We start from the raw sequence: 15,562 nt of genomic DNA, 5'->3' as shown, positions 1-15,562 counted from the left end.
ATCCAGGATGAGGTAGGGCACACCATCCCACAGTGCTGGCTGCTGCACCTGCTGCCACCTGCCCAGGCGCCTGAACTCCCAGGTGGGCGCAAAGACACTAGATACCTGCAGCAGACATGGGAACAGAACAAGTCAGTGTGAGAGTGGCAGGTGCCAGGTCAGGAGGCAGAGCAGCCTGCAAACACAACGCGATCCCTGAAGCAGATGCCAAGAGTGGAAGCCCAGGCAGCTACTGGGCAGGGAAGGGGAAGTGGCTTTTCCCACAGGGAACAAGGCAACGGGAGCCTCAGTGCCCATGCAGCCTGTGCCAGCCTGACAGCTCTTGGCCACAAGAGTCTAGTGGGGCTGTAGCCTGTTCCTCATGGGAAAGCCTGTGCAAGACCAGTGCAGCAGGAATGAGCAGCTCCTGGGGCAGTGAGCTCAGAAAAGAGGCTGGGGGCACATTCCAGTGGGCACAGGCATGTGGCCCAGGTGCTCTTCCCCCTCTGGGTCTGCACCCAGGGAGCCCTTTCTAGGGAGCACGTTCTTCCAAGGGAGGTTTCTTCCCTCCCTCAGCAACACCCAAGGCAGGGCACCCAGCAAACCAGCAGAGTGCCACGGTATCCAAGACAGACCCCAGGTGCCCCCTGCCTCTGCTCCGAGTGCCACAGCGGGTGTGCACCAGGCTCCTCCAGCAGCCCTGGGCCATACCTGCCTGCCCTATAACAGAGGATGGGGCAGCCTTGGAAGTGGAAGCCAAGGCATTCGCTCTACCCAGGGAGGGGCAGGGGCAGAACAATGCAGCTCTCTGAGCATGCAGGGGGGGGGAGGGCAGGCGGGGAGAGGCCGATCCCCAGCACGCTGACTCAAAGCGCAAATCTGGGTCAGGAATGTGTAGCCTCCAGGCAGCGCCAGGCTCTCCTGTTTCTGCTGCCCCAGCACGCAAGTCCCCAAGGCAGTGCCTGCCCCAGCCCCTCCTGCCTCAGCCCCCGCACACACAGCCCTAGGCCTAGGGTAGTGCCAGCTCCTTCCTTGCCAAGGAAGCGGCCTGGATCAGAGAGGGCAAGACCAAATCCTTAAGAAAACTGGCTGTAGGAGTTAGAAGAAGCAATGCTGAATACTGAGCTTTTATGACAATATGACCTCTCTCAAACTATTAATTTAAAAGTCGTGTTCTCCCATGGGCCTGCCAGCTACAGCCCTACACTTCTCTTTGCATCAAACAGGTGTGATCTGAAGAGCAAGATTTCAAAACTACAATAATAAATGGGTAGTGTTATAGGGTTTAGTGTTACAGTTTAGGGAGGAAAAATGTCCAGCACACCTACAGCCTAGGAAATGACCTGCTGGGTGGCACGGAAGTGGAAAGGGATCTTGGAGTCCTAGTGGACTCCAAGATGAACATGAGTCGGCAGTGTGACGAAGCCATCAGAAAAGCCAATGGCACTTTATCGTGCATCAGCAGATGCATGACAAATAGGTCTAAAGAGGTGATACTTCCCCTCTATCGGGCGCTGGTCAGACCGCAGTTGGAGTACTGCATGCAGTTCTGGGTGCCACAATTCAAGAGGGATGCGGATAACCTGGAGAGGGTCCAGAGAAGGGCCACTCGTATGGTTAAGGGCCTACAGACCAAGCCCTATGAGGAGAGACTAGAGAAACTGGACCTTTTCAGCCTCCACAAGAGAAGCATGAGAGGCGACCTTGTAGCTGCCTATAAGTTCATCACGGGGGCACAGAAGGGAATTGGTGAGTATTTATTCACCAAGGCGCCCCTGGGGGTCACAAGAAACAATGGCCACAAGCTAGCAGAGAGCAGATTTAGATTGGACATTAGGAAGAACTTCTTCACAGTTCGAGTGGCCAAGGTCTGGAACGGGCTCCCAAGGGAGGTGGTGCTCTCCCCTACCCTGGGGGTCTTCAAGAGGAGGTTAGATGAGTATCTAGCTGGGGTCATCTAGACCCAGCACTCTTTCCTGCTTATGCAGGGGGTCAGACTCGATGATCTATTGAGGTCCCTTCCGACCCTAACATCTATGAATCTATGAATCTATAAGAAATACCAGGGCCAGCGCTAGCGTGCCAGCCCTGGGAGCCCACACAGTTTTCCAGGCCCCAGAGGCATAACCCCATCCCCTCTTCCTCCCTGTTCACAAGTTCCTCAGATCCTGGGTGGGGGGATACCCCCCAAAAGTAGGGGAGAGGAAGAGGGTGGAAATTGGCTTGCAGACCCCAGCCTGCAATGGGGCAGGTGCCTGCAGAGCAGGGAGAGGCGGAGGGAAAGAAGGGGGGAAAAAAAAAAAAGCAGCCCCCAGGGCATCTTTCCACTGGAGCTGGGGAGACTGCAAAGCACGGGTGAAAAGGCAATGCCGTGCCAGCTAAGCCAAGAGTGAGCTGTTCAAATACAGCTCTGGAGCCAGGCCAAGCCCTTGACACACACAAAGGAGCTGGGCTCATGCCCGCCAGCCTCAAGTATTACCATAGCAGCCTGTGCCCTTGGGAAAAAGAGGCCCTCCCCACCCCATGCCACCCCTACCCCACAGCCAGAGCAGGCTGTTGAGGGGAGACACCAGGCTCCAGGGTGGTGCACAGACTGGAGAGGGGAGTTCATTCTGCTTCCAGCTGCCAATCCCCACAGCTTTTTGCCAGTGTTCAGGAATTCAGGCTTCTGCCTCTCCCCTGACAGCCTCTCCTGGGGGGAACCAAGGCCACTTCTGTCCCAAGTTACCAAAGAGGAAGCTGAGGGCAGGGAGGAGAAGGGGCTCCTCACAAGGTTGCACTGCAAGTGAGTGGCAGAATAGAGCCCAGGAGTCTGGGCATCTGACTTCAAGCACCAGGTCTGTCCCCCTGTCAGAACCAGAAGCAGGACTCAGGGGGTCCCAATTCCTGGCTCTCCCTGCTAGGGATCCCTTGGTAGAATAGAAACCGTGTAAACCAGGGTCCCACCCCAGCCCCCAAGCTCCCCAGAAGCTGCCAATGGGGAATTTTTCAGCAGGAGATACCGTGGGGATGAGGCAGCGGAAGGGTGACATCAGAGAGGATGGGCGCCAGCACCACAGGAATGTGTGGGCACACGCCTGGTGGTAGAGATAGAGCAGAATCTCTTCCGCCTGAGCCACAGAATAACCACACAAAGCAGGGCCACAGCAGGGCATGGGGTGAGCTGGGTGGCTGCTGGAGTAAGGCCTCAAATGTCCACTAACAGCAAGACTGACAAAAGCTAGGGCAGTGGCTGGGGACCCCCAGCTTCCCCCACCCACTCTGCCACAGCCTTCTTGTGCCACCCTAGGCCATCACTGAGCCCCAAGCCCTTCATGGTACTGAACCAATGGCAGCAAGCCACCAGGTTCCTCTTAGGAAGGACCAGGGAGGGCACAGACAGCTGCCCTGCCCCCCTGAGGCATTTGGAGGATGCATCAGCCGAGGTGCTTGGAGACCAGGATGAGGGGTGAGAGTCCTAGACCTAGGCACTCTCTCCTCCCCCAGCATAAGCAGCTGCCCCCAACACCAGGAAACTGTCAGGAAGGAAAGCTCCTCTCCCAGCTGAATGCTTCCAGGAGGGCTTCTTGCTGTCCCAAAGCCAGCCATTCTTTCAGCGAGGCCACCTGCAGCCACCCCAAGCCCCAGGCCAGAGATGGAGCCTACCCTGCAGACAATGTACTACCTCATACAGAGCAGAGGCCAGGGGCTGAGGACAGAGCTGGGGTCTGCAAAGTTCAGACCTAGGGATTGGGTTTGGGCCATTCTAGGCAGGGGACTGATGGAAGACACCTGCATTTTGTCCCAGAGAGGTAAAGCAATTGGAACTGAGGCCTGAACACCTGGGTTCTATTCTCAGTTTCCTTTATAGAACCAGGATTAATGGCTGGAGTGGTGGGGATTAAGGCTAGGACACCTGTGCTCTCTTCCTCAATAATGCACAGGAGGCCAAGAAGGAGGACATCCGGAGTCCTACCCCTGATTCTGGGAAGGCGGGCAGCAGTGGCTAGAGTCGTGAGACCCAGGTCCCAGAACACCCAAGTTCTATCCCTGGCTCTGAAAAGGATTGGTCAAGGAGTCTGGTCTGGAATCCAATGTTTCTGGAGGACTAGGAGATGGGGGGGGGCAGGGAGTTTGTTCAAGCTGCCTCACCTTTGGCTCCCAGCTCCCTACAACCCCACCTGCATTCCCCTACAAGCTGCTTGCACAGCTGGGTGTGAGAGGCCAGGGAGCCCCCCCAGCACATAGGGTGTAGGGGAGGTTGCTAAATCACAGTGGATGGATATAGTAGCTTTGCCACCTCCAGATGCATGGCCAAGATCCCCATGGCCGGGGGAAGGGGGTGATTCTCCCTAGCAGAGGAGTCTCTTTGAAGCATGTAAATGCTGTAGAGCCTGCCAGAGCAGGGAGTCATAGTCTGAAAAGGACAGGACTTTGCTGCAAGAAGTCAGGAGGCTGCCTGCCCCCTAAATCCAGATGCTCCTGACCTGCCTGCCCCAGGCATTGGCTGGTACAGCAGTGACTCCCTTGCAGCACAGGCTGGGGGAAGCGTACAAGGGTTGGGGAAAGGGAGAGGAAGGGATATTGCTTCAGATGTTCCCACCAACCACCTAGCCCCGGCCCCTGGAATTCTCTCCCTCCCCCTGACTCTGGTGCTGGGCTGCCCTTGCGTGTCCTGCCGACAGGTCAGGGCATGGATCAAACTTAGCAGCATCCATAGCTCCCAGTTATGAAGCAGCCCTGCATAGCTGCCGGTGTCTGGAGCACCAAACCAGCTGGGAGCACATGGGCATCAGAGGAGCCAAGGTGGGGAGGGATGGACAGGGATGTTGCCAACCAGAGTCTCTACTGAATGTGTGGTGTGCACCCACAGGACACTGCCATCCTCATCAATGTGAACACCTCACACTTCCCCAGCACCTTCTTGCCAAGGTCCTTTACCAACAGGAATTCCACCCCACAATGCAGCCAGGTCTGGGCTGCGATATGGCAGCTTGTTTCCACAACACGCAGCGATGCTGCCCAACACTGCTGGCCAGCACTGTATCCACACAGGTTGGGAGGTGGGGCGTGCAGCAGGTGGCCCAGCTGGGAGCTGCAGCTGAGACTGATCCAGGCACAAGAAACACCCCTGCTGCCTCAGTCCCTCCTGATCTCCAGTGTTGCTGGAGAGCCAGCCCAGCATTCTCCCAGGCAGAGCTCCAGCCTTGGGGATGAGGGTGGTGACAGGACTCTGCCCACTTGATATGATTCTTGCCAGGTTTAATCTGAGCAGCTCTATACAGACATGCTGTCAGAAGCATGACCACACACACTGGTGCAAATGGTCCATGCATCCGTCCATCCCCTGCCAGCAGGCATGAGAACTTCTTATAAATGACCCGAGAGTCCTGCTCCTCACTCACTCAGGGCAATCTCAGCCCCTGTTCAAACAGGTTTCCACCTGGCCTAGACTTTGCCCCCGACAGCCAAGGCCTGGGCCTGGTGCAGACCTGACAGCCTGTCTCCAGGGCCCCCCTGTTTGCACAGGACACAAACACAGGTGAGAAGCAGCCCCACCCCCCACACCAAGCCCTCTTTATCTCCAGTGTCTGGTCATCAAATCTGCCCTTTGAGCTCCCAGGACAGGACAGATTGCAACTCCAGAGAGGACTAAGCACAAAGAAACCCCTCCGGCAGAGATGCAACCAGGAACCCCCTCGGGGCAGGCTGGAGAACCAGGGCTCCCCCACAACAGCTGCTCCAGAGCCATCAGGCAGCATCAGACCAGCAGCTCATCCATCACCTGCTAGATACTCAGTCCCCCAAGCAATACAGTGGCAATTACAGGGAATACCAAACTGAGCCCAGAAAAGAAGCACAGCTTGGGGCTCGGGGGGGGGGGACTGGGAACTAAGAGGCCCAACACAGATGCGCCCCGAGGCAGCTTGGATCCAAACCTTCCCCAGGATTCTGGTTGGGAGGGAGGAGGGACTCGGAGACCAGGGTTTGGCTTAGGCCCAGCACCCGGTTAGGATTAGGGCCTTGTCCTGTGCAAATACAAGCCCTGATGGTACGGGCACAGCAGAACCACATGGCTGCTCAGCTGAGACTACATAGACTCTCTGCTTTCTTGTCCCCTTAAAGCCTGCCCTCATTCCCACCGTATCCAAGGGCTGTGCTACCCCTACAGCTGACCCCAGCTCTTTGATTTCCCCTTTCCTCTCTTACTCAGCCTCCAGGCCCCGCAACTGTGAGAAGGTCTCCACTCTGCCATCTCTGCCAGACTCCTCCTGCCTCATGGGGCAGAAAGCTCCACGCAGGACCTTTCCAATCGATGCTGCCTGAAGGCTATAAACAAGTCAGGGCTCCTCAACAAGAAAAAGCAGCTCCTTTGAAGTGCTGAATCCCCCATCAGCCTCTTGGACCTGGAACAACTATACAGCAAGCAAATCAATTTATAGCCTTTGTAATTACTCTAAAGTAGATGCCACCCTCCTGCCAAGACAAGAAGCAAAGGCTCCAGGGAAGGAGGTGAACAGCTTCTCAAGCACCTAGAGATTTTACACAGTCCCAAACCAAGCCAGGGATGAGAGTGGGGAAGGGAAGGAGGAGGGAGCGAGAGATTTCGGCTGCCGACTTGCAGCCACGTGAATTCTGGCTATTTGCAAGAAAGGCCTGTAAAAGCGTTTCCTGAATTAGCAAAACTCTCTGGGGGAAAGAATGGCCTGGGAGGTGGGGGAGGAGCTGTTCTAAAGAAATTGTTTAATTTCTGCTACTCTGGTTAGAAAAAAAAAAGAGCTTCTCTAAGAGCCTTAGCCAACCAGGGACTGTGTCCTCACATGTCTTAATACTACTGCAGGGTCTTCCCCCACAGAGCCAGCAGGGCCCCACCATGCTGTACAGAGCCATGGGGTTTGAAGAGCGTGCAGTCAAAACAGCAGAGATAGAAAAGGTGGGAGGCAAAGGGGAAGGGGGAAGGGAGATGCAGAGAGAGAGAGGAGGAAGAGGGATTGATCACTGTGCAGCCAGAAGTAGAACGCACATTTTCCTCCCAGCTGCCTCCACTGGACCAGGGGGCTGGATCAAGAAAGAAGAGAGTCTTCAGCAACTAGCGGCTGGGGGAGGGGTCGTCTCAATCCCAACCTTCGTAGCTCCCCCATTTAGTCTTGAAAGGCTGGGTCCAAGATGCACCTGGGGTCAGTGAGTTAACCTCATCCTATATCTGCCCAGGCCAGGGAGGGAAGGGCACAGGCAGGTGAAGTACTGCCACATTGCTTATGAAGTGGGATACAGATGTGCAGTTCTAGTCCAGCTGTGGAGGCCCCTACTATGTAGCACGTGTGGAGCAGGTGAGCCAGGCCTCACTGTAGTGCTCCCGAGCGTGATCCTTGAACATCATGGATGTACCCACCAGGATCCCGGAGAGGGGGCAGAGACTATTCCTCAGTGGGAGGAGCCTGAAAAAAGTGGCCCAGGCCCCAACCACCCTTCCTTAGTAGCTGTTATAGCTAGCTAGCCCAGGGGTGGGCAAAATGCGGCTTGCCAGGCCATTCTATCCAGCCCGCAGGGACCCTAAAAAAATTTAGAAAATTAATATTTTCTATCTACCCCTGGCTGCCTGTCATGCGGCCCTCGATGGCTTGCCAAAATTCAGTAAGCGGCCCTCCACCCGAAATAATTGCCTGCCCCTGAGCTAACCAGTCATGCAGAGTGGGGCAGGCAGTGGGCAAGTGAGTGAAGCTGCTTGCATTCGTGAGGATGGGAGAGAGACTCCCAGAGTCTCAGCTCCCCATTGTGCTGATCAACGGGCTATGCTACACCATCCTGGTGAAGAGGGTCCCTGTTTCAGCTTCCTTCTATTCCAACCGAGTAGATAGGCCAAGTCAACAGACTCTGCAGGCAAGGGGCAGAGATGGACACAGCACATCCTAGGAAGTCTTTGGATCAACTGGGGGTTCAGCACTGCCCCGAGGTCCTGCCCAAGTCCCAGTTTTTCTTCCCTCCCTTCCCACCAAGAGTTGCACCCTCTGGCTTCTGCCCAGAGGAGGCCACAAGTTGTTCTTATAGACATTTAAGGACCAAGCCCTCAGCCCCACTGTCAGGGTGGGGTTTTATAACAACTGTTTTGCAGGCAGGGGAACCAAGACACAGGGCGACCACTGCACTGCTGGGAAATCACTCAGAGCCAAGAAAAGCCTGAGGTCTGCTTCAATCCTAGCTCCCTACACTTACAAGCCTTGTTACTGGCAGCCTCCAATCCAAAATGCCCAAGCCAAGAGGCCTCATGTTACAGTTCGAGTGCTGCTCAGCAGTCAGAGCACCCAGATGCTCACCCCCTCGGAGCATCTGCTCTACTGGTGCCCCAGAACAAGCACCAGAAACATAAGCCACTCAAACCAATGAACAGGGACAAAAACAAAAAAAAAAGTAAGTCTATGTGAGCTGTCCATGGACACAGCCATTCAGTGGTGACATGGTGACAAAGAGAACCCAAGAGTCCTGGATCCTAACTGCATTCAACCCACAAAACCCTCTAGGAACAGAAGAGGTCCAGAGCCAGACGGAGAAATCAGTTAGAACAAGGATCAGCACAGTGCAAGAAGCATTCAACAGTGGGGAGCTTTCATCATGCCATAGCTGGAAGAAATGGGGGTGCTAGCAGCAGTAGCCAGGTCCTATCACCTTGGCCCCAAGCTGGACCATTCCAGCCCACTACCCAAACACATCATCAACTGCCAGATTAGAAACATCAGTGGCTTTTATATAAAAAAAAAGAAAAAGACTGAAGAGGTGAAAAGGAACTTTTTTCCAAAGCATGAAGTGATTGAAGTGCCAAGTCTGTTTTCCAAAAGTGCACTGAAGCGGTGTTTACCATCCAGGAGACTGAGAAGCCTGCACATCATAAGGTGCTTTAGAAAAATTGTGCCTGAAAGCTATTCAATAAGGAAACAGGAGAGAGATGACAGCCATGTACAAAGTAATGGCTGGGGCAGATAACCTCTGTCGCTTCTACTTACCCATTTCCACAACAAAATTAACAGGAAGATGGTGGATGAAGTGAGAGATAACAAACCACCAGTGGCTAGAAGCAAGTCAAACATGCAGCCAGCTCTAGCAAGTCACTCACAGCATGTGTAATGCAAAGCTGCAAGTCCTCCCACTGAAACGCAGGGGACTAGAAGTTATGGCATGTTAAGTGTTCTGCTGGATCAAAGCCATAACCCTCATGCTTCAGGACCTTTACCAACTGCTAACCTGCAGGGGTCAGGAAGAGACTTCTTCTAGGGGCAGCTTTTTCCATCACGGTCCATTTCAGGGCTCTTTCCTTGGAAGCAGCTGGCACTGGCCATGATCATAACATAATAACATGAGAATTGTCTTTTACTGGGTCAGACCCTAGGTCCATCTCACCCAGTCTCCTGTGTCGCAAAATGACCAATAGTGGATACTGAAAGAGAGAGTGAACTGGGGATGACCAGGGTTTTCCCCACTGTTCCTCTCTCACTTTCAGCCTAAGCTATTCTGATTCAGAGACTAGGCAATTCTGATTCAGAGACTGTACCCTTAACTCCTGTGCTCAATATCTACTGATGCCCCTTTACTCCAAGAATATGTCCAGTCCCTCTTTGAATCTGGCTAAACTGTCAGCTTCCACAACATCCGCTGGCAACGAGTTCCACTCTAATTGCATGCTGTGTGAAAAAGAACTTCCTTTTGTTAGTTTTAAACTTGCTACCAACCAATTTCATTTTGTGACTCCTAGTTCTTGTATTGTGAGAGACAGTAAATAAAAATCTTTATCTACTTCCTTTTGCCATTTAGTATTTGTAAACCCTTATGTCTCTCACTCAAGCACCTTTTTTCTAAACTGAATAGGCCTAGCCTTTTCAGTCTCTCCTCATATGGAAGCCCTTCCATACCACTAATTATCCTTGTTACCCTTCTCTGTACCTTCTTTAGTTCTTCTATGTCCTTTTTTGAAGTGAAGGGGCGAGAACTCAGAACAGTATTCAAGAAGTGGATGCACCATGGATTTATAAAGGGGCATAATAATACTTTGTTTTGTTTACAGTTCCCTTCTTGATAATTCCCAACATTTTGCATGCCTTTTTGATGGATGATGAGCACACAGCTCATATTTTTAGAAAACTTACAGACAGGTTACTAAACCAGTGGGGCTCTGGGGTTGGCTTGCTCTTGCAATTCCTAGGTTATGCACATGGGTACAGGGAGCTGTATCAAAAGCTGTCTTCCAAGCAGTACTCTGAATAGCTCAGAGTAGGCAGCGCCCACTGTGCCTGCCTCCCCCATCCCCATAGCAGGCTGCTCTCCTAGACATCCGGCACAGGGGGCTATGTAGTAAGCTGTGCCTTACATGACCAGTTCCTCCAAGCCAAGTCACACCACTGGGCACCACAGACCAAAGCAGAAGCCAAGAGAACCACAGGGCAATGTCTTCAGCCAAGAACTACAACAGAGAACGCTCTTTGTATTTACGGCACTCAAGTCCCCTCTCTTCTGGATTCCCCGACCAGGTACAAAGGAATCAGCAGCTTTGATGCCTTCTTCCACAAAGGACTGCTTCTCCCTGGCCTCACTCCACCCAAATGAGAGACGTAAGAACTCACCAAGACCCATGTACAACACTAAGCCCCTCTCTATGGTAACCTCAACCCTCTTTGCCACCTGCTATTCAACCCCAGACATAAAGCACCTTAGGACCCACTGTGATGGCCTGTGCGCAGGCCAAGACTGCAACATGAGCATGGGCCCAGATGCTACGTAAATGAGGCTAGCAGGGAAATAGACTCCTGTGCAGTGTCATGGGCATTGGCACCATCCTCATCCTTCAGGATCCCAGTCAGCCAGGGGTCAGGAAGGAACCTCCTGCTGTACTGGTGTTGGTCACTGAATGAGAAAGCTAGGCCACTTCCAACCTGTTCCAGCGCAGCAGTGACAGGACCCCAAGCCAGACCTCCTAGAAACACCCCCCTGCCCATGACAGAGGGGCCAATGGCCAGTGGGGAGTGAGCACTGTAGGAATCTGAATGCTCACAGCTTCTACCAGGCCCCTGGGAATTCCAGCAGAGAGAAATAATGGACATTCGGGGCCAGCTCCTCTGTTGGTATAAACTTGGATAGCCCCACTGACTTCAGTGTTCCTCTGAGAAGTTACATCAACTGAGGGCCTATAGCCCAGACCTCAGAGGAGCCACATTGCTCCAAACAGGGGGCCGACTCCAAAGGAGGTCCGCTGCTTGAAGCTGCTGAGAATCTGGCTGTTCTAAGTGCTTTTTCACCACCGAAGCCCTTCCTGAGTGTGAGAGCTGCTATCGACACGTCTGGAGACCTGCTCTCCCAGCAGCAGCAGACACACCACAAGAACCTCAGACCAGGAAGCAGGCGGGCCAAGAGACAGCTACTGGGGGGGGGGGGGGGGGGTTGTTAGGAGCCACAGTCCTTGGGCCTTGCAAACCTGCCTCTGACTAGCCACACAGAGCAGGGCAGACACTTTGGTCACCTCACAGCTGGGAGGGAAGGGGTCAACAGCAGCACTAAAAGCCCAGGACCGGGGGGGGGGGGGGGGGGGAAGGGAGGGTAAAAGAGCCACTGGGATCCCTTGTCCCTCCTGTCCTGACCAAACCAGCCTAGTCACCACCATACCTGTCCTCACACCGCAGCAGGAACAGAAACCCTGGCAGATGGTCACTGGGGACTAGACCCTGTTCCACTTAGGTGGGGTCTGCTTGCAATCCTAGCCCACTCCTCTCCAGTCCACAATGCAACCTGAACTCAGCCACTTTTTTCACCAAGTCTCAAGGCTGAGCCACAAAAGAGGGAAGAGCAGGTGGAAGGCAACCACTCCCACCACCACCACTACCAGCCACCTTCCCTCAGGTTTGGGGTAGGATCATATTGAGACATCCATTAGCTAGAAGAGGAGTTGACATTTGATTCCTACAGCCCAATGCTGGCACAGAGACACAGGGGGCTGTGTGGGTATTGCCACGGCAAGCCACCCCACAGACACAAGTATACTCCACACCCACCCAGCCTGGCACTGTGTGCACTACCCTTTGCAGTGGCTCGGTCACAGAGCTGATATAACTGTATCAGTTACAGCTTCGGTTCCCAGAGCTGGGCCTTTTGGATGAAGTTACAGACATGCACACCAAGATTCAGAGGGCACAAGTTTAATCCCTGGTACTCACACCATCTAAAGGCTCAGGCTGGTGCAGGGGTCTGGGGAGAGAAGCAAACTCAAGGCTGTGCTCAGGAGATAGAGACATGTTCACATGAGACTACCAGAGCCTACATCCTGGGTCTGACACCTGCTGCTTCAGGGGCAGGCCCCTTTTTCACCCACAGCCAGGAACCCAGCAAGCTGGTTCTGCAGCACTGCACGTGGGGATGCAGGTAGTTCATACCTGCCCTTTAGCACCCAGTTGCTCAACTTTTTCATCCCAAAGCTAACACATACACAGAAGAAGGACCAGCTCAAGGTCAGGCTTGCAAAAGCTGCTGCTGCCCTTCGGACTCCCCTTGCCGTCCTTCTCAGGAATGTGCGGCTCTGCATTCATCCCACCTACTCCCTCCTCATCCCCAGCCACAGATGATTGTCCCTGTAGGCCCCTCCACTCCCACTCTAGGAAGAACCTTGCTTGAGCAGTAAACAGGGAGTATGTGTGGGAGTCACAGCAAATGCCTTCCAAATGCATGCAGCTGGGAGACCAGATCTCATAGATGGATTAAGGACATGGTTTTGGAAGAATCTCTCAGTTGGGGCAGGGTCTAAGCAGCCAGTATTTGGCATGAATCAGAACGTCAGAGCTTGGCATCAGGGGCAGGCTTCAGACTTTGGGGAGCAGAAGCAAAGTGCAGAGCCAGATTTAGGAGCAGCAGGAGTTGGCAAGAGCCCCTATTCCGTGGGCTCACTGCAAAGATCCTCTGGTTCACAGGATCCACTCACTTGGTCTCCATCATGGACAAGAGTCTATTTGGGTCCCATGCCAACCCAAGGTGAGAGTGTTCTGGGAAGAGGAAAGAGCCTTGTAAAAGAGTGGGTTTTAGATTAGTCTGGATCCCTCTGTGTTATTAACTCCATTACCTAAGGGCACAACTGTGCAGACGAGTTACCACAAGGTAAGCTAGGGGGTAAGTGTGAAATGCGTCAGCTGTTTTGTAACTAATCATCATAACCTCCACATTGGGTCAGACCCTGGGTCCACCCAGCCTAGTAGCCTGTCTCCAACAGGGGCAAGTAGCAAATGAGTAGTTACAGGATCAGAGTAATAACCATGGCATGCACATACAGAATGATGCATCCCCTGTGACAATCTGCCAGTTTTCAGTAGTAAGTCTGCCCAATGGACCTCCCCTCCAAAAACTTGTCTAATCCCTTTCTGAACCTGGTTATACTACTGGCCTCCAAGACATCCTTGTGGCAATAGGTTCCACGTTAGTTATGAATGCCAATATGCCCTTACTCCATGGCACATGCAAGATGGCTTGGCCCAGGTCTCATGTACACCCCCTGGTGAGTCAAGCAAGGCTAATATCCTCAACTTCCATGCAGGGATCTGAACATAATGCAACTAAGTGACTTGCTACAGGGCACACAGGGAGCCTGTTGGCACAGCACAGAGCTAGATCTAGTTCTCCCAAGCCCTAACTGAGCACTCTAACCATTGCACAACACTCCCTCAACACCTCCCAAGCACAGGGGAGGCCCAGCGACAACCGTCAACTCCTACCGCACATGGTCCTGTCTGCAAGCCAACTTTCCCTGCAAAGAACCCACCTCCTCCCCTCCCCAACACAGCAGCTGTTCTAGAGAGGGAGCAACACAGAACCAGCGCACTCCCTCTTGAGAGGGAAAAAAGAATCCCACACTCCACGGAGAGCCAGCGTTCAGCATGAATCTCTGGAATGCAGAGCAGATGCCTTCAGTCCCTGCAGCTGTTGCAGTGAGAGCTCTCTTTCGGGCACAAGATCTGTGCTTCAATAGAAGAGACAGACCCTCCAGCTGGCTCCCGACTTCAAAACCCCCAAGGGGCCCGAGTCCCTGTGGCTCTCATGCAGACATTTCTGCTACTGCAAAGTGACTGTGCTGCACAACTGCCTCCGAGCAGTAACACTGGGCAGGGGCGTCAATGCTCATGCAAGGTGCAGGACAGCACAGGACCATATGGGCATCGCACCGGCCTTTCTACTCAAGCCAGCATGATGCTGCTGTCCAAGGAGCCAGCCACTATCTACCCAGGCTGCAGGAGGCGAATGGAAAGGAAAGTCAGGTTCCCAGTTTATTGAAGCAAGCTGCCCAGGTTCTCAGTGAAAACAAGCTGCCCAAGGGAGTGGGGATCTGGGGGCAAAAGAGTGGCAGCAAGAGAGAGCCACAGATTGTCCTCTTTTGGGAGGGCTTGACCCACGCAGAGAAGCATTGCAGGAATGCCCAACTGATCCTGGAGAATTCCTCGCCTCTCCCTGCGAATACTAATCCCAGGCTGTTCGCTCTCAGTCAGGCACTGCCGGACTCCAGCACGTTATCCTGACACTGAGAGCTTAGAGAGAGGGCTCCCGGCAGGTCAGTGCCACTAAATCAAGACGCCAGCAGAGGAAACTCTGAGCTAGTGCGCGTGCACATCTATTAGCCATCTCTAGACATATCTATATATAGATGCAAGAGAGATATAAAAGTGTACAGATCTAGATACACAGCAAACTAGAACTCTCGGTTCCAAAACGATCCCTTTTATTATCCCAAATAAAAGGGACCATTTTGGAACCAAGAGTTCCAGTTTTTTGTATGCCTTCTCATCTCAGACCAATACGGCTACCAAGTACACCCCTGGACAGATGTGTATATAGCTAGACCTCTATAGAGAGATAGATGCATACACACACACATAGACAGACAATTTCCCCTCCCACCCAGGCACGGGGGAGTGCCAGCCTTTCATGCCCCCGAGGCCTCCCGGCGCCCCGCACTGGCTGCTGCTCCGTCCCCCGCCGGGCATCGCAGGGCAGCCCTTGGCCCGGCTGCCGCTGCCACCCCTCGCCCCCTGGCCCGCCCGGCACTCACAGGTAGCGGCTCTGCCCCTGGCTCTGGCGGTGCAGGGCCACAGAGAAGCCGAAGAAGGCGCGGGCGCCGCCGCCCTGCTTGAGCACGAGCGAGCTGGTGTCCAGGTTGAAGGCGGCGGCGGCGGCGGCCAGGCAGAGCAGCGCCAGCAGCGCCCGCACGCCGGGAGCCATGATCCACCCGCCCGGCCCCCACCTTGCCGCTCTTTTCTTCCGGGGAAGGGCGCGACTGCAGCCTTAAAGGGCCCGCCCGCGCTCCCGGGCACCTGCCGCCCCTCCGCGGCCCGGCCCGGCCCGGCCCGACCCCGCCCCGCCCCGCCCCGGGGGAGGAGGATGGGGGCGCCGCCCCCCCACCCCACGCCGCGCCGCGCCGCGCCGCGCCCGCCCCGGTCCTCGGGCCCCCTCCGAGCCAGGCAGGACCCGGCGGCCCCCGCCGCGGAAGGAGGGGAGCCCGCCGTGTCCTGGCAGGCGGCAGCCCGCAGCTGGCATCTGTCCCCATTCCCCGCCGGCCCGGCCCGGCCCGGCCCGGCCCCGATCCCCGTCC

General features: G+C 54.5%; 1 protein-coding gene across 1 annotated transcript in view; it reads right to left on the bottom strand.

Moving 5' to 3' along the window:
- The window catches only part of ITGA3 (integrin subunit alpha 3), a 45,536-nt gene extending 30,235 nt beyond the window's left edge, over window positions 1-15,301 (bottom strand). Inside the window, exon 1 of the mRNA XM_006276682.4 lies at window positions 15,023-15,301. Within this exon, the coding sequence (XP_006276744.1) occupies window positions 15,023-15,192 (170 nt within the window). The 5' untranslated portion in view covers window positions 15,193-15,301. The remainder of the gene's footprint in view (window positions 1-15,022) is intronic.
- Between the last annotated feature and the right edge of the window lie 261 nt (window positions 15,302-15,562).

The sequence above is a fragment of the Alligator mississippiensis genome, chromosome 4, assembly GCF_030867095.1.
Source record: "Alligator mississippiensis isolate rAllMis1 chromosome 4, rAllMis1, whole genome shotgun sequence".
NCBI lineage: Eukaryota > Metazoa > Chordata > Crocodylia > Alligatoridae > Alligator > Alligator mississippiensis.
The sequence above is the reverse complement of the archived record's forward strand: the minus strand, read 5'-3'. Positions and strand labels throughout refer to the sequence as shown.